At 35.0% G+C, this 26684-nt stretch overlaps 1 protein-coding gene across 2 annotated transcripts in view; it reads right to left on the reverse strand.

Annotated features, from left to right (window-relative positions):
• Nucleotides 1-1190: 1190 nt before the first annotated feature.
• The window catches only part of LOC108906154 (Ig-like and fibronectin type-III domain-containing protein 1), a 243702-nt gene continuing 218208 nt past the window's right edge, over nucleotides 1191-26684 (reverse strand). Inside the window, exons 3-18 of one of the 2 annotated variants that reach the window (XM_023454601.1) lie at nucleotides 24253-24387; nucleotides 23763-23933; nucleotides 23116-23343; nucleotides 20077-20361; nucleotides 19161-19524; nucleotides 16495-16837; nucleotides 10162-10495; nucleotides 9933-10108; nucleotides 9693-9831; nucleotides 9503-9635; nucleotides 9198-9390; nucleotides 8797-9043; nucleotides 5441-6047; nucleotides 3779-3981; nucleotides 2250-2551; nucleotides 1191-2173 (exon numbers count right to left, since the gene is read on the reverse strand). In XM_023454601.1, the coding sequence (XP_023310369.1) occupies nucleotides 1976-2173; nucleotides 2250-2551; nucleotides 3779-3981; nucleotides 5441-6047; nucleotides 8797-9043; nucleotides 9198-9390; nucleotides 9503-9635; nucleotides 9693-9831; nucleotides 9933-10108; nucleotides 10162-10495; nucleotides 16495-16837; nucleotides 19161-19524; nucleotides 20077-20361; nucleotides 23116-23343; nucleotides 23763-23933; nucleotides 24253-24387 (4058 nt within the window). In that variant the 3' untranslated portion in view covers nucleotides 1191-1975. Of the gene's footprint in view, nucleotides 2174-2249; nucleotides 2552-3778; nucleotides 3982-5440; nucleotides 6048-8796; nucleotides 9044-9197; nucleotides 9391-9502; nucleotides 9636-9692; nucleotides 9832-9932; nucleotides 10109-10161; nucleotides 10496-16494; nucleotides 16838-19160; nucleotides 19525-20076; nucleotides 20362-23115; nucleotides 23344-23762; nucleotides 23934-24252; nucleotides 24397-26684 lie in introns of both variants that reach the window. The other variant, XM_018709352.2, reaches the window with a different exon arrangement.

Raw genomic sequence — 26684 nt, forward strand, 5'->3', positions numbered from 1 at the left:
AGCAAGACAACATTTGTTCGTATGAACTGAGTTAGACGAACCCAAATGTGTTTACACGTCAGTGGATAAAATTTTGAACACTACTTGATTTCTTTCCTTGGGAAATTTTTTGTCCATTCANTAATGTAAAACTATAAGTGGTCTAACTGCTCCAGACGTATATATTCGCACGCGATAAACAATTGCGCACGGCGCGGTAGCTACGTTCAGACGTATTGCGCAGCGAAAGGGTTAAGCAGAGAACGCATTAGGCGGTCGCGGTCCCGTCACATCGTGGTCTGTTCAGGGCTGAACTGATAGCGGTCTTTTACAAAATCAGTCGCATTTGGCATTCGTACACAATCCTGCTCGCGCTCTTCTTTAAATAGTTGAAGTATTGTTTTAGCAGTTAAAAAATCAGTGGAAAGAGAGGAAGCTCGTCTCGATCGCATCATGATCTCCCGAGATTCTTTGGAAAAGATCGGTGTAGAACGCAATGCGAGCGTGACGAGCTCAGGAATGTCTAGTGTGAATGCATACATTATAAAACATGCGAAAGAACTCCACTGCGCGCAATTGAGACTAGCACGGACTGCGATGCGATGGGTTCGGTTCTTTGTATCGGTATCAAACAAGCACACATTTTTTCATTTAAAAAGGCGATAAAAATCTAAGAAATAGGCCTCTAAATTTCTTTGGGCTACAAATAAAAGCTTCATTCTTAATACGCATGGAGAGCCACGTGGCCTCAGCAACTCCGAATGCTGAAATCCGATTTTACAATCGTCGTTATGATAGTGTTTACCTGTTATCTGCGGTGTTTACAATAGTTTTTTAGTAGTTAGTGTCAAAAATGATTTGCGTGTATAGCAACGTGGAGTTGATGGATATTGTTTTAATTTATGGTGAAGCAAGACAACATTTGTATTATGGTGAAGCATTTGTGTTATGGTGAAGCAAGACAACATTTGTTCGTATGAACTGAGTTAGACGAACCCAAATGTGTTTACACGTCAGTGGATAAAATTTTGAACACTACTTGATTTCTTTCCTTGGGAAATTTTTTGTCCATTCATTTTTTATTACACTTTACCGCCCTATCGGTCGCTGACTACATGCTTTGCCATGTTCAAAGTCAGGTTTTACAGTGGACCAGTTTCCAGTGCCGTGCAGAAGTGCATTTTTAAATCATTTTTGAACTGCTCTTTTGATTTCTTCTTTACAAAATTGTATTTGCAAGTCCCATGTATATCAATAAAAAATTGTTTTTGGATAAGTTCTGAATCACCATGTATATGAACTTGCTACGTTATTTTTGCAAGTGCTATCTAATTTCGAGAGATTACGCGCCACTTGCTGGACACCCTGTATCAGTAATGTACGTCATGCAAAAGTAGTTTAAACTGCTTGTTCTAATTGTTATGGGCGGGGCCCTATTTATATACATAAAAAATGCACAGATAATATTTACTAGACCATATCGTAAGACGTTTCGAGCTCGGAAAACTGAAAATCATCTTTTATACATTCAGTCCATGTATTACAGATATTTTACCCTACGTTTTTTTTTTATCGATATTTTATCCTTATCTTTAATTCTATACAGTGTGCAAATACATTATAAAATGTTATCTATATGTATATCTCTCTACTTAGCTATGTATGTCCAATATCCCATTATTAATATTCCTTTTTTTAAATTATAAATCACATTTTTTAAAAACTTAAATTAAATTAACCTACTGAGGTATTGCGTAAACGTTAAATAAAAATTGTACAATACCTATTTTGTATTTACTGCAGGGGTGGATCCTAAAAGCAATTTCCAAGGTTAGGCTACAAACCTCCCATAACTGAATCCAACGTACCGAAAAAAAAAATAAACAGGTCAGAAATTACTTTCGGGTATCCTAAATTATTTACTATCACTATCACAATATGTGACAAAATATCTTTAGAACCTAGACTCGATGCCTTGGTCTTGCGAACCCTCATACTAGGGTTTCAAACGTTTGAAGCCGGCTCCATCCTGACCTAACTTGAGCTCCTCGTACAGCGTCGGGTTGACTTCTTGCTGGGCGGGGACGTGGAGCGCCTCGTTTTTCCAGCCTTGTCCTCCGGAAGCGGAGGACACGGCAATGCCGTTAGCGGTGCCGTTTGGAATGGGTGCGGAGTCGGTTTGGCCTTGCGGTACCTGGAAATGAAACGCATTAGGATGGCAAAATACCCAGGTTTCGCCATTTAAAACTAAAATCCCAGTAAAATATTACCTGAATATGATCCATATTGACTTCCCTCAGGTAGCTCGGGTTTTCGAATGCGATACCGTTAGAATTCTTGACTCCTAACATCTTTTTAGTCCTCACAAACCATACGGCGGCAGCGAATATGGCCGCTACAACAACCAGAGCTAGAATTACGGCCACCACGACTCCGACATGACCATCTTGGCCGTCCTGGCTGGCAGCGGAAGTAACGTATTTATCGCCCATGGTGAACTTTAAGGTCTCGGAGTGTAGGGAAGTACCCTTGCTGTTTCCGGCCTTCACAAACGCTTCGTAAGTTGTTCCAGCTGTAAAAAGGGGTGAATAAAGTGGAAGATTTATGTATTATGTGACACACACACACAGTCGAATTTTATATTTTGTCTATTTTCCAAACTATCTTGTATAGTCTGTTGAAATAAAAAACATTTTAGGTTTAAACCACATAGGTATTTTCTTTGAATATAGCATGAATTCCACACAATTAAAGCATATTCCAATTTAGGGAGAAAAATGCATTGAACGATAAGGACACTGCTTTAATTCCCGTAAATTGCTGTGAGTTCCTTAAAGAATTGAAACGAAGGTTTTTGTATGTTTCATGCTGAATATTGTTGATACGTTCTATAAAATTTAATTAAATTATTATCAACGGTATAACTATAGGACTGGTTTTCTTAGTGAACGACATCGAATCACATTGAAGAAGTTTAAAGGTAATAAATTTGGAGCACATCGATGAAGAATATCATCAAAAAAATTATTTTGTGAAAACTATCGAACAAATTTTAATGAAATTTGGTGTGTTGTTTTATTACCACCTAAAGTTTTTTTTTTACCAAAATTAGAGTACCCTCAGAGCAATTCAAATATTTTTAAAAAATTATCCAAAAATTTTCATCTATTATTTGCTATATTGCAACATCGGTAATCAATGTTTAACATCTTTAACTTACAGTAAGTATATTGTGCAAAATTCAATTCTAAAACTTTTCTTACTCTTCAATATTCTTCCAAAATGCATAGGTTCCATGATATAAGTAAAAAACTTAGATAAAATAGGTACTTTTTTAAATTTTTTGAACATTTTTGCAACTTTGAAAATGTTCCAGACCTCGCCCAGATCTAGGGATCTACACTTTTATTATGTGAGTTGTACTGAAGGTAATCCAGAAAAAAATTGCTTGCCCCCTCTCACATCCACAAATCCGCCCTAGTCTATAGAAACAATAATGGGCCAGGCACTGATCTTTGAGGAATCAGAAACCACGATACTATCAACTATAACTTTTTTCTGTGATAAACAGTAAGTAAAAAATTGTAGAAATAAATTATTGGAGAGTTTTAACAACAGAATATTAAGGTCCATCCAATCAAAAGCTTTAGAAGAAACCATATAAACGACACTACATCGACTTTTTTATTAATACATGCATCAATTCGCTCAAATATCGAATATTAGTACTTTCACAACGCACATTCTGAGCTGACATAAGAGATGAAGTAGTTAAAATGAACAAATGATTTTTTCTTACCTTTAAGATCAGGTAGTTTCAGCCTGGTATCAGCAGTGTCGATTTTTTGCCTGTGACTATTTGAGACATCGATGGGTTTCCACAAGACTCGGTATTGTTCCACAGTATGAGGATTTTTCAATGGTGGGTCCCACAGTATGTAGACAGAGTGAGCGTCTATGAACTCCACACGAACATTTTGCGGTGGGCCTGGAAGGTTTTCCCTAAGAAAAAAGGACCCTATCAGATAGTGATGTGAGTCTTAGAATGTTTTCGTTCGTTCTCGGAGTAGTTTCACAGATTTTAAAGAATATTTCCTACCCATGAGAAAAAGAAATTTTCTAAAACTACCGTGAACTTTCTCCAAAATTCTGGAGAACGTTCTGCATCAATTTCACATAATCCACACCTATACCAATGTGCTGATACTTTACTACTGGTGCTTGTAATACGTGTTTTTAATGTTTTTCCGTATCTTAAACATTACACACCATCACTCACTTGAAAGAAAAGGTGTGCTTTTTGTGCGAAGGCACAAAAATGATAAAAAAAAAATATTTCTTCACATATTTTTCAAAAATAATTAAAGTGGTGTATCCGTTCCTACGTACAGGGTGATTCACAACTTATCCAAAAAAATTTGGGAATAGGTGCGGCAAGAAAAATGGAGTTAGTATCTTAAAAAAATTTTGTAAAATCCTTATAGTTTCAGAGAAAAAAAAACTTTCTACCACTACATGGCTGGACAACTGTAGTCTCTAGTCATTCGTGTTGTGCGCTTTACGCAATGCACCTGGAGAATCACGTGGCTCCAGCCACTCCAAATACTCAAATCCGATATGACAATTAGTATTAACGTCATTGCGATAGTATTTACCACAATTTTTTAGTAGTTAGTCTCTACCGTCATTCGCCCACATGCCCCAGGTGATTCCAAATTCTAAAATACGATTTTAGTACTATCGTTGTTGCGATAGTGTTTACATTAGTTTTTCAGAAGTCAAGAATGGCTTACATGTATATCGAAATTTTGGGCCAGTTATTTTCTTGCACTTTGCATTAATATGTTGTATTTGAAAATGATATTTAATTGCAGTAGATTTTTACCTTTACTTAGATAAATCATTAGCATACATTTCATAATTTTTTATCAAATGTCTCCACAGTGTTCAGATTTGTAATATTAATCAAATATTAAGCGTGATTTATGTTTTTTAAATGAAGAATATTAATAAAGAATTGGTGGAAAGTATTTAGTTATCTCCACGAAACTATTGGTAGCAGAGCATTAAGTAGTGGAAAGGTATTTGGTTATCTCCACGAAAACACACAGATATTTTAAAAAAGGCAATTTTTTTAAATTTCAACACCCTTTATCCCTAAAACTACCGAATTGCTTAAAAGCAGATTAACTTAAAGTTGGAAGTAATTAATTAATAATACAGAATTTATGAGAATTTAGAAGCTTTGAAAAAAAAATTGGACCAAACACGAAAAAAGTCAAAATAACAACTTTAATTTCTCTGTATTATAATCTCTCGTGATAGTTTGTCAAATTCTCGTTCATTCTTAATTTATTCTAGTTCGTTCAAAGGAATATTTACCACAACGAAATTCTCGAGAATTCCGCAACGCTAATAAAAAAATATTTACACCAGTTAAAGTTTTGAGTTAAATTCTTACCTTCCTTCGTGGAAGCAGCTCATAATCTGCTTGGTATAACTCAAAATGCACGCCTTGCTGTTCAAAATAGGCTCGCCCCTACACCAATCCAAGCACCTTCTGGGCACGTTGACGTGCGCACAACAACTTCGGTGGTCCGAGCCGTCAGCTGCGCATTTCATCAACTTATCGAAATCTTGGATACATTCCGGTTTATCGATAACCGCATCCATGTCTACATGGAATGAACAAGCGTCCATGCAAGTCGAAGTCACATTCTGTTCGATACAGCACTGAGTCACGTTATTGACAGCCGCCAAGTTCCTTATCCTAACCGACACGGGTTGTGTGGAGCTACCAAAGGCGTTTTCGGCGTGGCAGTAGTATTCGCCAACGTCCACGTCTGATATCTGCTTGATGGTTAGCTGCATGAGGTACTTGTCCTCCTCGTCTTTCATCGGTCTAGCGCTTATGTCGTATTTTCCCCCTTGGATGACTGGCGTTCTCTCTTCGTGGTTCCTCCAGAATATCATCTTTGGTTCTGGTTGAGCCTCCACCCTGCATTCTAAGGTGACCGAGTCTCCCAGGGTTGTCATCGTGATGCCGCTCGCCTGGATGTGAGGTCCATCTGCAGAAGATGATAATTTTTGTGAGTGCGGTTTGTAAAAATAAGGATGGATACAGGATCTCCTGCATTCAGGGTGTAAGTCTATATGGGGTTTAATTTCTTATGGATAACAGTTTACTTTCCCAAGAATAGTAATCTGAAATATACAGGGTGTGAGAAAGTAAAATAACTCCCTTGTTACTCAATACAAAAAAAAAGGTTATATAAAAGTTATATTGTTAAAAAATAAAAGTTGAAGTGGACCGATATGTGAATAAAACAGAATAATAAAATACAGGGTATTCCATTTGAAAAATTTTAGAAAATCAAATTTAAACTTTCTTAAAATGATTGTATTATAAAAAATGCCCTGTATAAAATATCGATATTAACTAATATAGGAGTCTTTGCCTAACAATTGCCTATAACTCTGTCAAATATTTTTGCTCCAAGTGTTACTAGTTGAAAGTTAATACAACTTCTTCGAGGTCATGTTTTTTCCAAAATTCGAAGAATTTTCTACATAACTTGGCAACCCTGCAATAGAATGTTAAACTGTTTATATGCCATATATAGAATTTTCTCAGAAATCCATATGTTTAAAAATATACAGGGTGTTCCATTTAAAAAAAGTAATATTTGGCATGTCCCGTTTTTTCTCATCGCCTTGTGTGTTTCAAATTAATTTTTTCCTTTAGCTTTTTTGATTCTGTACAACTTTTATATAAACTTCTTTTCTGTATTATGAATAACAAGGGAGTTATTTTACTTTCTCACACGTAACACACACAAGTAGTTAAGTTTTAATTTGTTTATTAAACTGCACTTAAACTCTGGTTTTATAATAGTATTTGTTACTATTTTTTTAAAGCACTGTGTTTAGTTTGTGAATTCAGTATCACTGGCCTCTGATATTGACTAGTTCAGATAAAGCAAATCATATCAATCCACCTGATGTGATATGACAACAGGGTGCTTGACGGGCACACAACAAAAGGCCAACATTAATTTGACGAAGATATATGTCAAGTCAAATATATGTTACCATTTCATTTTTTAAAGTCATTTTAGTTTTCAGTTTATGTGTTTGTAACGGAGTAGGTAAAATCGGGACTTTCTGTGTAAGATATTAGTTTTTACTAAAGATGTGCCGCGGACATGTCGTGAAAAGTGGACATGTCCTGAGGACACATTTCAAGATTGAAAAGTTGTATGCGAATGTGCGGAATTATGTTGCATTCATAATTCCCGCAAAAAATTTTTGAGGTTGGTACATGTAAAAATTAAGTTATTTAGCCATTTTCTTGTAATTTTGTTGGTAATTGTTTAACTGAAATTGACATTTTAAAAATATAACCTCTTTTATATTTATATGTCCACATTTTATTATTTTTGGCAAAGTTGATTCTTAATTTAATATTTAATACAAAATAGTTTATAAATGAAATATGACGCCAAAATCAACAGTTTGGTTATATTTTTCTGAATTGGGTAAAAATCATTATAAATTTAACTTCTGCTCAAAAACAATTTAAGATTTCCAGTAGGATGGAAAAACATTTAAATAAGTGTATTGGCTGTCTGGGGAAAATTAGAAACCAGTTTATAATAATGTTTAAAGGTAGGTAATAAGTAAAATATATTGACACATACTCATTAGAATAAAAGTAATATTTTGCTTTGTGTAGCCTCAAGCAGTGACCTGTGAAAACACATCACTCATAAGATGCCTTATTAGATTCAAGGTCTAAAGTACTTTTCCCGACTTGTCCGGACATTTCATCGACATGTCCAACGGACATGTCCGTAACACACTTTTCCGAAATTTTCCATCTCTAGTTTTTACTAAAATGTAACATTTTGATTTTATAATAAAGTTTAAAATGGTGTTTACTGAAGTTTTGTGTAGTGTATGTTATTTATTTGTGTAGTTACATTACGGTGTGTTTGTGTGTCTTCATTGTTAAATTTCTGTGATTATGAAAAAACAGTATAAGAATCAAGAAAGATGAGATTTGACAACAAAATATGATGTAGCTCTCTTTTTCAGAAGTTACTCTGAAACTGGAGATCTACTAAAATATACAAAAATCTGAACAATTTCAACAGGAACGGTAGCAACCCACTGGAACGCCAACAACGCGTACGAGGTCACCCACCGGAACGTCACGAATCAGTGATCACATCAAATATAAATAGTGACAAGTTTAGTAGATCTTCAGTTTCAGAGTAACTTCTGAAGAAGAGAGCGATTAGTCTCTCGAAACGTCACGAGTTGTAAACTGACGACGTGGCAACTAGCTCGGAAATCATTCAACCATTAACGACAGCCACAGAAGCTTACAAACAAAACTAAAGAAAATTTAGTTTTCATGACGGCATTTTAGAAAATGATATGTGTTTCTAAATGTCAAAGGTAGCTTCCGTATTCTGCTCCGATTTTTGAGGATCAACATTTTTTTAATTTCGGCGCCATCTAGCAACAAATGAAATAACTGTGGATAGATGTAAGTTTAATGCAGTTAGTCATCTTATTTTGACTCCATGAATCGGTAGTGACGGGTTTTGCAACCCCATACACCAAAAACCCTCAATAATAGTAAAATTCCTCTTGATATGTTTAAGCTTGGGTTCAGAAAATACTAGATGGCGACACTCCTAAAAAATCCGTGTTACCCTTTAAATATAGATAAAAGTGACTTAGGAGGTGGCGAAGTAGTATATTCATCCCTTTTGACTATAAATATGTCATTATAAGGATACCACTTACGACTTATGGTAATTTTTCTCGACGCCTGCATGGGAGTGCCATACCCATTGTCGGCATAGCACGAAATCTGGTCCATATCTTTGGTGACGTTGTGTATGACCGTAACCATGTGTCTCGTCGTTTCTTGTCTCACGAGCCGTCCGGAAATGTACAGGGAAATGGTGGGCATGGGAGTGCCCATGGCTATGCAGAGGATGGTCATACTGCTTCCTTCTATGACTAAGTTGATGGGGTGCACGGTTGGCGGCTAAAAAATTTCGTAATATGCGTTACTATAAGTCCGCTACCAACGTAAAGATTAATAATAGACAGTAATCGCAAAAAAAATAATAATGTAAATCAAGCACTTTGTTCATCCAACTAGTTCGCATATTATACGAGAATATAATATCTGTAGATACCTCTACGAACGCCGGATAGGCAGGATCGGTCCAAGCGATAAGAGTTTCAGAAGGCATACTGACACCTTTATCTGTCACTGCTTGAACGTAAACAATATACTGGGTGTTGGGGTTCAAACTGCCTATCATATAAGAGGTGATTGTACAGTTTTTGATATGGAACTGATCTTCGGACGTGGATTTGTGATATAACCTAGAAAAACGACATTTAAGAAATTTACACCGTATTAGCCTTCACAAATGATTTAAAATGACTTCATTATCTATTTTTCAAAGTTACTGATCTTAATGTTTCAAGTAATTACTTGTAGGTTATAATTTCCGAGGGATGACTGAATTCCGGTGGTTGCCAAGTGATGGTGACCCAAGTGGCGCTGTGACTGGCCACCGCTAGGGAATGGGGAGGGGACGTCACCCCGTTGACCCATTTGCTTTGGTCTGGAAGCGGTTTTGTCGTTAGTTTCGTATTTTAAAATGAATTCCGATAAAGCTTACCCGATTTGACTAGGTTTATGACTATGATGGAGGAAGGCAAAGATGTACCGTATTCATTACGAGCTACCACAAAAATGTGGTACATATGGTTTTCTTCTAAGCCGGTGATGGTCGCTGTGGTACTGGTTATGTTCATTTGCTAGAAGGAATACAATATTTGAACAAAATAGATATTTAATTCCAACTGATGATGATGTCATATTAATTTCTAGCTTAAATAAAAGTGGTTCAAGAACATACGTTATCTAGTTTTAATAAAGTCTCGTGCATCGACGTATTATCTACTTTCTGGTAATGTATGACATAGTCGGTGACATTAGTAGAATTTTCAGGGGGATTCCATTCAAGAAGAATACTGTGTTCGTCCACCACAACCCCATGTAATGCGGAAACGGGACCAGGAAGATTTCCGGTTCCTACAAATATATAGCGATGACATTTAAATTTGAATAAGTTAAAAATTTCTAACCTTCCTCGAAACACTGGGCGATATTCCCTATGTAAGGAACGCAGGTTGTTGCCGTTACTAAAAGGGAATCGAGTATGACACCTGAGCAAAGCGACAGACAATTTGGTGGGACACCGCGTCTGCTGCAACATGTACCGTGGTTTCTGCCTCCAGCTCCGCATCGTAGGATCTTGTGGAATTCCCCACCGCAAACTCCAGCCAGAAGCTTAATATCTGTCATTTTGGCATCATATGAGCACAGGGGAAGGCAGACAGTACTGAGATGAGCATCTATACAGCATGCGGTTACGTTGTATGCTGAGGCTGTAGCTTCTTCTATCTTCTCTTCTTCGATCTGAAATAAAGAGATGTAAAAGTAACAAAGCTTTCGGTTTTATCTCATTATAAGACAATTTCATAGGTGATGATGGCTTTTCTTTCTCTCTACTTTAAACTTTCAATATAAGTAAATACTTTTAGGAAAATATGGTTTATTTTTATATATATTCAAGTAGCAATATTAAAAATTAAATAATGCTTGTTATTTTATGCTTCACAACAACTATAAGTATGTATTTTTAGTGTTTTGTTCTTCCATATTGCGAATGCTTTATTATTTCTTGCTTGGTTGAGGTTGTTTACTACTATCATTAATTTTTCATTGTAATTGCCCAATATGTGTTCGTTTTTATGATGGCTTGTATTAGGTTAGATTAATGTAGGTAGGTTAGAGTAAAATAGGTTAAGCGTTAATTATTATTACTACAATTTTTTTATTTCTACGTCTATGATCTTTGTTTTGATTTTTTCTAAAGACACTATTGTTTTTAATTTGGAACATTTGTTATTTTTAATTGCCTTAAATAGTGGAGTACAGGTAACTTAAAAGTATGCATTATTTCGGAATAATTATCAGAGCCTTTGATTTTCATAAAACCTTTTGCAATCGCCTTAAAATGGCTTATAGAAAAAAGTTGTAAGCTTATACTTGTACGCTAATTATTATTTAATTGTTTAAACAATAAAAAATGGTTTTTCAAAGATTATTTTAAATAAATCAAAAATTTTCAAACCAATTTTAATCAAATTGATACTATAGGGGTTTCGAGGTCACTGAATAAGAATAATGTAACAACAAATTTTAAATTTTATTATAAATTCAACGTTTTGAATAAAACAAAATGAACCTCTTTAAAGTACAGTTTTCAAGCTTTAAAAAATGCTCCTGTAAAGTTGCAATATCATATTTTGAACTAAAGTTATTGGACTTTGAAACGTGACCTAAAAAATCAAATTTGCTTTTTTTTTAAAGTTATTGAATATTTCGTGTGTTGTATTTTTCGAATTAAAATTTTAAGATTTTTTTTTATATCGCTCACTATTTAAAATGCTATCTCAAGAGTAATCTCTGAAAATTTTCGATTTTTATCTTAAAAATTAAAAAAATGGCAGATCTTTAATTAATTTTGTAGAAAATTCTACTGTTACGAAACTTTATTTACACACTATTCCTGTAAATAGTTTTTTCGATTTTAAAATCATGACTTGTTAGCTACGAGATTCCTCTTTCATTTAAATTTTTGTGGACTTAATTCGATCGAATAGATCAAAAGTTATAACAAATTTAGTGGATAGCGAATTACATTTTTGTACGATTTAAAAAAAATCTACAACCTACAGTTTTCATTTTAGAAAATAACTATATACATTTTTTATGTAAAATTTCTCGTTCTCTCGATTGGCGCAATTAGTTTTTTAAAAAAATTGATTTTGTTAAGATATACAATAAACAATAGAATTTTGCAACTAATTTGTTAAATAAATAATCAAGCGTACACTCTACGGTTGCTAACTTATATATGTTGTTGTTCCTAACACCCTCACAAGTGTGTCCTCAAAAGTTATCCGATCTGCTAATTTTTCCAAAGTCAAAATCTTATTTTACTCCACTATCTAAACAGCTAAGAAAAAGAAAAAGGATCTAAACAGCTTGAGTAACTTGACTTACATTATTTTTGTAACACCCTGATAAAAATTATTATTTTGTATTCTTTAGATGTTTGTGATCACATCTATAGCGTCTAAGAATATCCCCTTGTCAGAATTGTCAGGTATTTGTCATTTAAACATTTCAAAAAAATTTGAAAATGCTTGTGTGATTGCCTAGATCAGATTTATTACGCGTTTTTTCAAAATTCTAAGTCATGGATAAAAGCAACTTCTCCGTCAATTTATCGGAAGAGGTTTTAAAAGTGGAAGAAGCCAAGAAACCAAGCTTACCGATTACCAGTCCAAGCAAAGGAAGTAAAGTGAGTGCCGGTAATACTTTGCAATTTACTGATAGCATAGAGTTGGTGGAAGATAACTTTGGGGTATATTACGATGAATATGGCAGCACCAACAACATCAAGCGTTTCACTTGGAAGAACAAGAACAAAATCCAAGTACAAGTGATAAATTATGGTGCTAGAATAATCTCTATGAAAATGCCTGACAGAAAAGGTAACGTTGATGACATAGTTCTTGGATTCGATGACATAGCTGGATATATATACAATAAAGACAAATATTTTGGTGCTACAATTGGTCGAATGAGTAATATCGTCAGAAATAGCACTTTCACCATAAACAACAAACAGTATTGGCTTATGTCTAATTACGGACCACACCATTACAATGGCGGACGGATAGGTCTGGACCAAGTTGTTTGGACTACTTTTGTTGATGATAAAAGAGTAATCATGAGCTATGTTAGTCCTCATATGAAGGAAGGGTATCCTGGAGATTTATTGATAAGAATAATTTTTGAGCTATCAGCAAAAAATGAGTTTAGCATAAGAATGGAAGCACAGTGCACCCAACCTACCATTGTGAACCTCTCTAATCTAACTTATTTTAACCTTGGCGGTCACCACAGTGGCTCAAACGAGTTATACAAGCACATTCTCACATTAAACTGCAACTGTTTCACACCAAACGCAGATGGTATTCCAACTGGGGTGATTATGAATGTGGTTCACAGTGGATTCGACTTCCAAATACCCAAAGTGCTCGGGAAAGTAATGGGAATTGTTCCTAAGGACGGATTTAATCAGAATCTTTGCGTAAATAGAGGCATGGACCAAGATGACTGTTTTGTTGCTAGAGTTCTACATCCTCCAAGTGGCAGATTGCTAGAAATATATAGTAACCAGTACGGTGTTCATCTGCAGACAGCTAATGAATTTGGACATGCGGAAGTAATGACCATGGAACAAATAATAAAAACACCACCGAACACCGCTTCAACCGCTAGCCCAAAATGCGAGGAATCAGAGCCGTTACTAAGGCTATACGAGAAAGTGCACCAAGAAATACAAGGCTCTCTGTCTAAGGATGAAGAGAATACTTTTAAAGACATGTATGACTTGATAAAAAAGATTAAGGCATTCGATAATGAAGCTCCAAATAATACACCAGCTGAGCCTGTCGATGCGACTGCAACAGTTGCCGATGAAGACTTTTTTAGAAAGCATCCATCCCTCTCACATGATGACTTTACATTTACGGAATTACAAATTGATTATCTCAACAACATTTTAAAGGTACTGTGCGATAAATGTGATGAAGATGAGTGTGACGAGCTGAAGGAAATCGTTCAGGTGATTATTTCGTTGGCTAAAAAAAAAGATCAAAAAGGAGACAGTGAGGAGAAACAGGAAGGTGAGAAAACGAAAGATGAAACCCGTGAGGATGGAACCGAAGACAAAATACAAAGAAAAAAGTCAGCTGCTTCTGGAAGTGCAAAAATAAAAGGAAGAAATATTAAAAGAAACTCTATTCCAGATTATTATAAGAATACCAATAAGATTATAGGCAAAGCTGGATCCCATTATAAGACACATGGAGGGATGGCGTTACAAACTCAAAATTATCCGGCCTGTGCTAATTACAAGAACTTTCCGAATTGTGTGTTGAAACCAGGAGAGACGTACGTACATACCGTAACGTACAAATTTTGGATAAGAGCTGGAAATCCAATGAAGTGGATCAAAAGAAATGCCGCAAAATTGTGAATATGGACTAAGTGAATTGGTTTTATTTGTAACAGTGAGGAACTTCTGAATTTGAAATAAACTTGTCAGTAGTGGCATAAACTTTATTACACAGGGTGTCTCATGTGGCTTAAGTGGTAAAGAAATTAACATTTTCTAAAATTTCCCTGAGGACTTTCATGTAAAGTGATGAAAACTAGGCTGATCATTTATGTAATTAAAGATAAAAATCTGTTTGGGTTAACCATAGAGAAACTAGGAGTCATGCTATGATGAAAAACTCCAGAAATTGAAAACCAATGAATGTTTGGAAAAATCGACTGCTCTTATCCTAATTGTGTTTTGAAGAAAAAGACCTCTTCGTTTTATTCAGAAATGAAATTATCTTCAAGTTATTACTCTGTTAAACCTTTATAGCCCAGGAAAAGAAACATTTTGAAATTTATTAATTTTTGTTGGAAAGTCTTGGGAATGATAAAACAAGAGGCGTCTCATCTCTGGGTTCATGAAAAAAGTATAGCGTCATTGTTTTTTATTAACAAATACGTCAAAAATTCGTCATTTTTCGTTCTACGCGTTTTTGTAAAAAAACTATTAATCTTAGCAAAAAATGTTCAAAAGACGATTTCATCTAGAGAAACTCATCTTTAAAATGAGACTTTATAAGTTAAAATTGCTTTATAAACAACAAATTTATTGCAAAATTAAACGGAAAAAGTGCTTTTTCTTTAATTGTTAATAACTTTTTAAATAATTAATAAAATCTTACCAAACTTTCCCAAAATGTGAGTTTTTATATCTTTAAGAGATGTGAAAAAGATGGGCTCGATCGGTCCAATAGTTTTTGCAAAATTCCAATTTTTTATCCCATTTTTGCAAAAAAGGCCCATTTTCAAATGACTATTCCTGGGGCAAGGTTATGACTAAAACATTCTTTATAGGCTTTCTTCAAAGGGACACCAAGTATCCTCTAGTTAAAAAAAAATATATTTTTTTTCAAATTTAGTTGTATATAATTGTCAACAAATAAAAGGCACTTTTTTCCCTAATAAACAAATAAAATAATTCCGCGGTTTTTAACTTTTGAAAGAAGTTATATACACCATTCGAAAGCTTGTAAAAAAACCTACAAATTGAAAAAAAAAAGTTTTTACCACCAATAGGTCCGGAGTTAGCAATTTTTTTTACAACTAAATTTGAAAAAAATTAATTTTTTTTTAACTACAGGATACTTGGTGGCCCTTTGAAGAAAATGAGCCCAAAATGAATGTTTTAGTCATAACCCTGCCTCCTGGAATAGTCCTTTGAAAATGGGCCTTTTTTGCAAAAATGGGATAAATAAATGGAATTTTGCACATCTCTTAAGGATATAAAAACTCACATTTTGGGAAAGTTTTATTTGAACTTATAAAGTCTCATTTTAAAGATGAGTTTTTCTAGATCAAATCGTCTGTTGAACATTTTTTGCTAAGATTAATAGATTTTTTTTTACAATAACGCGTAGAACGAAAAATGACGAATTTTTGACCTATTTGTTGATAAAAACCAATGACGCTATACTTTTTTCATGACCCACGAGATGAGACGCCTCTTGTATTATCATTCCCAAGACTTTCCAACAATAAAATCACGCCCAGTAATTTTCACAATTTTTCGATGATTTTTCACCTTTATTTCTTGATCTATTATTACCTTCATCAAATGTTTCACTAAACGTAAATCAATTCTGGAACTATTAAAATAGCAAAAAGTTCAAGATATATTTTTTAATACAATTTTAAATACAATATAATCATATGAGAACTCAGAGTATGTCAATGGCTCAAAAAATACTTCCACTCTCTTTTTTTTTAGACTTTACATATGATTATGGAGGTGAAGGATCTTATAATTGTTTTTGCAAAACAAGTAGTTCTAGTTATTATAGACATAATAAAAAAATCTGATAGTAATGTAAGGATCTTACTATTATATTGGAAAATATCATTTCTAAATATCTGACCTCAATGGGCTTTTATTCTTAATTAGATAAATATGTAGTCTAAGTTTCATAACTTTGTCAATCATCAGCAGACATTTTCGAAAATGTACTTTTTTCAAATTTGAATAAAACCCTGTACGTACTCTTTTTGATTTTCGTCAAATGTACGGACACCTCCTCCCAGATTTTTGACAGTTATAGGCATATAGTTTTTGTAGCTATTTGAAATTTGATGGTTGCTAATCTAAAGGTAACAAAATATATTTTTGTTAAATGTTGCTAATATATCTGCACTCTAGAAGAAATTTTTAATTACTCAATAGTCACCAATTCTCTTACCAAGCTATCAGTCCTGAAGGTAAGCCTACTGCTAGGCATCCCCACGCCATGAGTATTCACAGCCTCCACATACACCTCGTAGTCCGTCTCGCTTTCCAAACTTTCCAGAATGTACGGACTATGCACCTTTGTTATGGCCCTGTATTCTTCCATCTCATCGGAAACCATGCGGATGTGGACATTATAATAGAGGACAGTATCGCCCAGAGTTTTGGGAGGCGCCCAATGTAGCACCGCAAACTCTATTTCTATGTTGGTTATGTGGACCTGGGTCGGGGCACTTGGTAGGACACCATAGCCTTGGAGGAGGCAGTTGGTATACTCTCCCATGTATCGGAGGCATCTGCAGGAAGACATATGGACACCATTACAAAACTTATTATAAACAAAGCTAATAAAAACAATTTATTATAAAATGAGGAGAACAAACCATGAAGGAATAAGCAAATATGCCGCTGTATAGAACAAAGTCCACATAAATTTAATTAACCTACTCTATTAATTTATTTTATATCTTAAGTAGATTATCTTTTTCTAGTCTCAATTCATTAAAGCTCGTGAAGGTGAAGCGAGAAAAGGCGATTAAATGTAACATGGCCGTTTTTTACAGCTCCAAAGGGTTATTATATTTCCTTTCAGATAGTTTTCCGTGCTGGGCTGTTGAATATTTAAGAAGAATAATTAGTTATTAAAGCATAACTGCGCTCGGCTCTCGTGTTGTTCATGAATATACAAAGAGTGTTTACAAGGGATCATATTCAAACATAAACTGTCTAATGTATTATTTGTTAAAATTTAATATATGAAGCGGAATGCCGGCATGCAGCTGAATATAGATGTAAACGTTCGAATTTCGGTGCGAAGTAATGATAGTAATAAATGCATTAATTTTAGCATAACACAATAACCTATTTAAGATTTCTGAACGTTAAATATTTCAATTAAAATTACAAAACCCATCTCTAATGTTTTAGCTTTTATAATAGTGTCTAGAGGCAGCCAATGTATTTTGCTTAGAGACTTTCAATAAGTGCGCTTTTCTGAATCTGAAATTCTTTTTTTTTTAAATCAAATAAATAGTACTGTTATATTCATGTATTATTATAGCTGTTTTACATTGACAATTTATTCATGAATAAATTCACGAAGTTCTTCATGAATTAATTCACGAATTTGTAAACGGTTTGGTTTTTCACTGCTACATACTTTGACACATGAATCAGCTCTACCAACAAATCAAATGAAGCAAATAAATTTAAAAAATATCACCTTTCCACTCATACTTGTAGTGGTACAACAGCGGTACAGTTTTGACACATATAAAAGTAAAAATATTAGTTTTAGTAAGTAACAAATCATTAAAAACAATACGAAACTAGTACGACGCCACACAATTATATACATATTGCAATAACATAACCTCATTCCTCATTAGACAATCCAAACCACGTGACAAAATCGGAATTCAATATGGCGTCGAGGGCAAACATTTGTTTAATTCATGTCAATGTGTGCTTTGTTAAAAATTTGCGTTTTTCTGTTGGCTTGGTTTTGTTTTTTTAGAAGCTAATATAAGAATCAATTTTCACTTGTATTTTTTAGTAATTTTCTTCTTTTATATATCCATATTTGGCGCCGTTTTCTCGATAAATCATTTAAATGAGGAAAATATTTAGAATTCACTACGTCAGGTAAACAATGAAAGCTAACTTGGTCTCGATTTCCACGACTTCCACAACCCACTACTATGCACGTTACCGGCACTAGTAATACATATCGTTGCGACACAATTCAATAAAAGACGAGTTCCTTAAATAAAATACATGAATAATTCCTTACAAAAAACTCGGTTTAAACGCTTTTAACTAAAAACTTCTGGATTGACTTCAATGCATTCTTAATGTAAACATAACTTGTTTGCCATCAGCGCCATATTGCTTAAAAATTTAACAGGTCGTTGGATTGCCTATTGACTAATTACTGGATCTGAGGCTTGTTAGGTTGGTACTTCTGAACTTCACGAACAAATTGACGAAAATTAGAACATGTTCTAATTCGTCAAGAACTTAATGAATAAATTAATTTAAGTTATTTGACAGCAGATTTGGTCATTACACTTGCCCAATTTCTTGATGAAGCGACTTTATTAATTAATTCATCAATAAATTGTCAATGTAAAACAGCTTTTACAAATATATGAATTGTAGGCAGCCTACAATGCACGTGAAGGGAAATAGTGCCGAGTGCGGATCAACGGAGACGATTTTTGTGAATTTCATTTATTAATTCTTGCTTAAGTTTTCTAGGTTACTTGTTAAGTACTGTTTGTGTGACGAACATCCACTCAACAAAAGTAAATCGCGGCAAATGGTGTGGCATTGTTGGGCATTGTGCATGTGCTGCGCTGCAACTAAAGCGCGCCGTTATTTGAGATTACACACTTAAAATTACTGAAAAAAGGTTAAAAACAGTTTTTACGACGAAATTAAAAAAAACCCTATTGATACGTATTTCTAAAGATCAAAGAGAGCCTGTGTTGAAGATATCTTGAGAACAAAAAACAATGAATCTCGTAATGCCTTGATGATTCCTTTACAATGTCGGGCAATACCAGCAATGTCTCAGCGGTTTGCCCATCATAAAAAAAATCTTAAAAAAACACTCACTTGAAGTAGTTGAAATCTATGCTGGAGACGTTGCCCGTGCACAGCTGCTGGCAGATGTCCGGCAGCCCCCTGGCCCTGCAGCAGGGCGTGTGGTCCAAGCCGTTGGTGAGGCAGCCGAAGGTGTCGGCCGCCCAAGGGGCGCAGATCATCAAGTCGGTGATTTCGGCCGTTGCGGCAGCCGAGGGATCGCACAGCTTGTTGACGCACGTCTTGTGGCCGATGCCTCGGTTGGCGCAGCAGCTGCGTATGTCCGGTAGTTGGGGGGCTTCGCCGACGATCGTGGGCTTCATGTTTCCGGGCGTGAGGGTGAGTGATCGGACGGAGTAGCTCGGCAGGCTGGACCCGTGGTTGTTGAATGCCGTCACTAGAAAAAGAAAGTTAATTTTGTCAGTTTGATTAAAAAAACGTAATCGATTCCTATATGTCTATTTCCTATTAAAAATAGTATCAAACAGACTTACTTTTATTCCAATATATCTTTTAAAACAGTGGAAAAAAGTATTAAGAATTTATACATTATTGAACAAAATATAGATAAACGTAACATATGATCAAAATCTGATCAACTTAATGATCTTTTCAATACCTGAACAACAAAATCACTGATCTTAATACTCAGATTAATATAATCATAATTTTCGAAATTATAAAATACAAATCCCCAGTTGTGGAATAGTAGACTCCAGAATATAACATAAATATAATGAAATTTTCCAGACAACTCTCTTACTCATTGTGCGAATTTCAACTTTTCTATTAAAGCTCTTTAATTAGTACAATGTTTCCGGCAGTAAAATTAAACGAACTACTTTCGTTGAAATTATGTTATTCTGTTAAAAGCAGAATGCCAACAGAGATGTAACTAATTTTAGTGGTCGATTATAAGAAACACTTTCTGAAATATGGATAAGCCTACCTGTGATTTCGTACATGGTGAAAGGCATCAGGTCCTGAAGGATGGTCATCCTCTGGTTACCAGGAACTGTTACTGTTACCGTGTGTGTGGTGGAACTACTATTGGTCTTGGGGATAGCCTCATCTGTTTCCAAAAGGCGATCGTCGAAACTTCGCAATGACGTAACGTTGACCTTGTACATGCTGACAGATTCTGAATTCGAGAGAGGGTAGGACCATTCCACTTTGAGCGATTTTTCTGTCAAAGCTTCCACTTCCACGTTATCGGGTGGACTTGGTAACAGTTCTATAAAATATCAAGTACATTTATATAACAAAAATTCTATCCACGTCATCTTTTTTTCTTCGTACTTATCAAAAAAATAGTATGGACCGAAGGTGTAGGAATTTTTTTTTGAATTTGAAAACTGCACTTGGAAGAACAATTGAATGTTACGTTTCCTAAGGATATATACCAAACATGTATTTTTTGGGGATAGAGTATCGAAACAAAGAAATTCTATGGTCGTATAACGCCAATACCTTGGGGATCGAATTTTCTAGCAAAGAAGTTCTAATACAACACATTCCTGAACCATACAGCCCTATAAAGTAAAATTTCCGAATGAACAGGAAAATAGATATTCTAACCGTTCAAAATAGATTTTGTAGAAGCACAGTAGTACCTACTTCCACATTCCATAACAAGTTTTGTGGAGAAAAAATACCTCGTGATGTAACATAACTTGCTGGAGCAACTCTAAAGGTAGTATTCAGTTTCAGGGCGTTGAAAATGTTGAAATGGTTCGGGAAAGTATAATTTAGTTTCTGATTTAGAAATCAGTCACATTTTCTCGACCTGCGTAATTGATAAAATAATATACTTTATGACTGATTTTCTATGGATGACAGGTCTTGCAAATGCCTCTTTAATGGACACATACATACATCCATGGTACATATCTGCTGTAGCGGAATTCGGATTGAGAGCTGAGTATCTAGATTGATTGAGTCTAATTTTAAAGTAGAACTTTTGACACCTTGACTACCGTCGCTCCTATGACTGCGTTATCATATTTCAAAATATAAATTTAGCTACCATAATCATTTTAATGGCATAGTCATGTTGACTTAAAATCATATTAATATAGATTATACAGGGTGTTAATGAACTTATGTCAAATATTTTTACCACATGTCCGTTATGTCAAAAAGAGGTAAATACACGGATTTGTTTTGAGTAAAATGTAATGTTAAAATCTGAGTTACGTCAGTTGTACGCGGAGCGCAAATGGCTCCTGTGCCTGGTGGGTTAAACTGACGAACGATCCTAGCTGTTGCACTAAGTGTTGCGAGTATAATTCAATGCCGGTCGGGGCATACAGCCCGCGGATTAGTTGTTTCTCGCAACACTGGCAATTAAAAACATGAATTACGTCAACATTGCAAGAAGCCACCTTTGAGAACTGCTGTTTTTCATAGAAGATGTTCGATGTACCCAGTATTTGCTTACACACAAGCTTCAGCGCGAAGTATCCAATTCGCTCCCACGCGTTGCAACATTGCCACGTCCTCTCGAATCGTATTACAAGCTTCGGCAATACGATTTCGCAGTTGGCCGATGTCACAAACTTCCGTGGAATACATAACACTTTTCACATCCCATAAAGGAAAGTTTAAAGGGGTGAGGTCCTGGGGGCGGAGGGGTCATCTAACTAGACCGTCGCGACCTATTCAGCGATCGGGAAAAGTAATGTTTAGAAAGTCGCGCACACCGAAAAAAGTGAGAACATTGCCGAACATTTAATGGCACGTCTTCCAATAACTCCGGCAAGCGATTTTGCAAAAAATCTAGATACGAAGCACTGTCTAAGCGTCTAGATAATGCAAAAGGTCCGATTAAAGTGTCATTAACGATACCGGCTCACATGTTCACTGAAAACTGTTGCTGAAAGGCATCGCGACCTATTTCGTGTGGATTTTCGATAGTCCAGTGGTGTATTGTGGACGTTACGTACACTATTTCGACTGAAACGAGATCTAAAATCATCTCGACATTTAAGATTCTTAGTGGTCGCCCTGGGCCACCGTCGCGACCTCGACGCGTTTGTACTTCACCGGTGTCCAAAACTCTTTGCGTTACAGCAACAAATGTTCGCGTTGCGGGGGCACGTCGTTCAGGATATCTTGCACGATACACTTGACAAGCTTTGTGGGCATTTTCGTTTGCTTCGCCATAAATTATGAGCATATAATATTCGCGATTGCTAAATAAATGCGCTATTATCAAAAGAAAACTTGGAAATACGGCTATTAAATGTACTCTCAAAAAACATCACAGCAATCACTACAACAATGCATTACAAACTGACTTTTAAATACAGTCCAGCTTCATAAGAAACCTACAAACTCGTGAAAGTGTTACAGAATATTTGCTAAGTACTCGCTGCAATAAAATACATGTATTTAAGCAGTTCCAAAACAGTTTTAAACACATTTTTAATTAGCTTTTTTCTCTATGACCTATTAACTTAGTTTTTGCTCATTTTTCACTACTTTCAATTGTTCACATAAGTTCATTAACACCCTGTATGCTAACTTAAAAGTGACAGATTATTATGACACATAAAAATTTTCTTCGGTAGGTATGAGCTTTATTTAAAATTAAAATAAAAACCTACTACTTATCAAATGTTGAGTGTCAAAATTGTAATATCACTTTTATAATTACTCTAAATGATACAGTATAAAAATTAACTCGTTACAATTTTTAAAGTACCGCAAGAATCAAATTGTTTACAAATACATAAATGTTGGGAAAGTATTTATAGTATCCAGCTGCAATAGAAACATTTGTTGATTTTGCTATACCTATGGGTTCTGTAATTCAGTTTTCCCATATCACTGTTTCATACGACACTATGCTGGGCTTTGCAGTTCAGTTTTTTTACATGTCTAACAGCTCTAACATGTCCTTTTTCATACAATACGAAAACCTGATTTGGGTTACTTAAACATAGAGACGTGACAATATCTTTCAATACAAACAAAAAAAACTCACCTATTCCTTCGACAATACACGCCAAAGTTTGTTCTGTATAGGAAGAGCAGGAGAAGTGTGTTTTAATATTGTCGGTTATCGCGGTGTACTCCCCCCGACAGACGTCCTGGCAGATATCGGGCACCCTCTCCTGAATGCAGCAGGGGATGTGGTTCCTGCCGTCAGCCATGCAGTTCACTATCGCCGGGAAGTCCGTTTCGCATTGCTCAGGATCCTGGCCAGTCGTTCCTGGAACATGGAGGTAGTTTGTAACAGTTTCAGTCCCAGCACCAGTTAGACCAGTTAGGGGAATACAACGTAAGAGAATATTGGAAGTCTTTGATTCGATGTAATAAACTCTCTCGTGATGTCAGGTTGGATCTTTCTTATAATGAAAATTAATATTGAACAAAAAAATATCTAACAACTAGTGTAAAAAGTTAATATTTATGACATGCGGTATGAAAATTAGTACAAGTTCCATTTTTGAAAAGCTTCAGGTTAATGGAAAAGTTCATAAATACATTTGGGTGAGAAATAAGATAGGTTTAAGGAACGTAATTTTTTATAAATTGTTCCAAAAAATTTTTGTTAAAAAGTTTTGTTACACAACATGTGTAAATTATGTATTTTACTGCAAAAATTACGAGCACCTATATTTAACATACCTTCCAAAATACTCTGTATATTGCAGAAGCCCAGACAAACCGAAGAGACATTCTTCCCCATGCAACAGTCTGTGTAATTATGATTTCTGCTGCTGAAGCTTTGCCTTGAATCTTCAAACTGTGGCATCATTTCCGTAGAGTTGTTAGGAGGTAGCATGGCCTTTGACAGAACTGAAAAAATTAATAACACACTTAAATAATCTCTAATTCTTTTCATAAAACGACAATATATTTAAAAAAATACCTAAAGCGCTACAAAGAGCTAATATCAATCACGAACTACATAGATGCACATGGTATGCTACTGTGCTTGCTACAATACAAAAATTTTATACAAGAAAATGTACTGTGGTGACAAAATAATACAAAAAGAATAAAATCACTTATTTGTATAACAAGGCATATTTAACAAAATATTTTTTATTAGAATAGAAAGGTTTTACAAAAAGAATTTTCCTCACGAAACGTGCATTTCCCGTTTCGTACTCACCACTAAGTTTGTGAAAACTCCTGACGATGGGGCTGCTGTTCACTTCACATACGTATACTCCGGAATCCGTGGGCTTGGCAGTTTTTATGACAAGCACCCAGACATCTCCACCGGATGGTAGTTCAGAGGACCCATCTGAAACATCTATAGAAAATATTCGTTGGTACTAAACATTGCCATACCATTAACATAATGGAATGCCCAATAAAGAAGCGTATTTCTAGACCAAATTTAAGATAATTAGGTAATGGGTGCTGATGCCGATTATCCCTGTCGGTTCTTGAGTAATCGTCCCTAATTTTGTTTAGAAATAAAGGAGGAAGGAGGAGAGAGAGAGAGAGAATAAACAATCTCATATTAAAACCTTGGTCACTTTGGCTATGAAAGTATCACCATATATTTTTTGAACCATAACATTTATTATCCAATTCACTTATTGATACTTTGAGAAATTAGTGCATTTAACTTTTTTCTATAAATATTTCATAAAAGTTACTGTTTTTATTGCAATATTCTACTCATACTATTTGCGCCATCATCAGCAGAACTGACTCAGACTGCTATAAGTAGGAAATAATTGATTTTCGGACCCAAGTACCATGAAGACTTTTGGTCAGTAACACAAAACCAATTTCAGCCAATTTGACCGAGCCCACATTTTCATAAAGAACGTGAGGGGTCCTTTGCATAGAGACAAATAATTTTTGTGATTAATAAATGTAAGTATTGAAAGTACCTTGTGTTGCACGACAATGCTGGCAAACTTAGTAACAGACTTGACTGAACCAGTATTTGTCTTTGTACATATCATCTTCTCTTTTGAATGAGAAAAAATATCGAGAAACTTTTTTAATAAATGTTTTTCAAAAAAATGAAGACACAAGATGTTAAAAAATTACGAAATTGCAAAAAATATTTTCGATGGCTTGTGGTTACCTGCCTGTTCTTTCCATTCTTCTGTGTTGACTGCCGATCAGTTCTGGTTCACCCTGTATGTACTCGTCATGTATATACTCGTAATTAAGAAAAATATTTTTCGTTTTTCTTTTAATCTGACTCTATCCAAGCGGGAAACTTCCCCATCGAAGTTTCCTTATCAAAAAATTACGTTTTAAACTACAATTATCGGTCTCGATTTCGCTTCGCGTCACGTGACGTTCGATCGCGCGCCGGCCATACAAAGTATCAAAAGTTCCGCCAGCTATCAGGAAACCGACCCGTTGAAACTTTAGTTTTCCCCCTTTTGTATTTAATTTAGCCTTCCTACACATTTTACGATAAATTGAGAAACTTACGTTCGGCCCTCTCTTGACTCACATAATTGACTGTTGTAATTCAGAGAACGGAACTTTTAGGTTTCGGGTAACTTTTGAGGAGTTACGCTATCGCAACATTGTTCTAAAGACACATGTTGGGGAAAAGGTTTAATGCTGGATTTTTAGAAACCCAACAGTTCTGCTTTATAATAATCAATTTCTGCTAAATTCTTAAGAATAATACATGCATCAACCCTATTTTGTACATTTCTGTATTCGATATGAAGATAGTTGCGTTTTACAAAAATACAGGGAGTTCTGTTTAAAGCTCTCTATCAAAATATCTCTAAAACAAAGAAGATATCTTATTTATCTAGATAATGTTGCATAATACACCTAAATTACTTAAATTCTGAATATAAATGATATTACTCTTCATAACGATGTAGATGGGGCAGCGATACAAAGGAAATTTTCAGTGACAGGAACCTTCAAAGGGAGTAATCGTGAAGTTAAAAGAAGCACATAGTTTCATTAAAGAATCTAGTACTTAATATGAATGATATAAAATCACTTCCGAAAAAGTTGTGAGTACACATGTCTGTAAGTGACCCATTTGAAGTATTACGTCAAGAGATCTAACAGTTGCAAGGACAAAAAACAGACGCTGGACGCACCAAGGTTCCAGGAAAAGGTCCACGGCAGATTGGTGCCAGGACCAGATACATATACCTGCGAGCGACTCCACACCAAGAGGACTCTTCAGCGAACGCTCACTCCGACATTTCTTCTCACTGTACTATAGTTTTCAATAAAAAACTTTTATGTTACCGTTGAGAGAGAGTTTTATTTTGCTGCACACCGACAGCAACCCTCAAAGTTACAACAACTTTTCTTCTTCGTAAAAGTACGTGTAGGCTCGTATATCTCGAAAGCCAATGATTTTTCGAAAATTGTGTACGAAGTCAATTATAATTAGGTGTAAAAAATCTAACCAAAGCCTCTTCAGACAAAACAAGGAATTATTCTATTATACCTCAATACTAAAAGATCTGGACTTCAAAGAAATTCTTTTCTCCATGTTTTTCACGATAACTCATTAATTTTTTAAGATACATGAATATAATACAATACATAATATAATTTAATACATGATAATATAATACATACTATAAT

The sequence above is a fragment of the Anoplophora glabripennis genome, unplaced genomic scaffold, assembly GCF_000390285.2.
Source record: "Anoplophora glabripennis isolate ALB-LARVAE unplaced genomic scaffold, Agla_2.0 scaffold21, whole genome shotgun sequence".
Lineage (NCBI taxonomy): Eukaryota > Metazoa > Arthropoda > Insecta > Coleoptera > Cerambycidae > Anoplophora > Anoplophora glabripennis.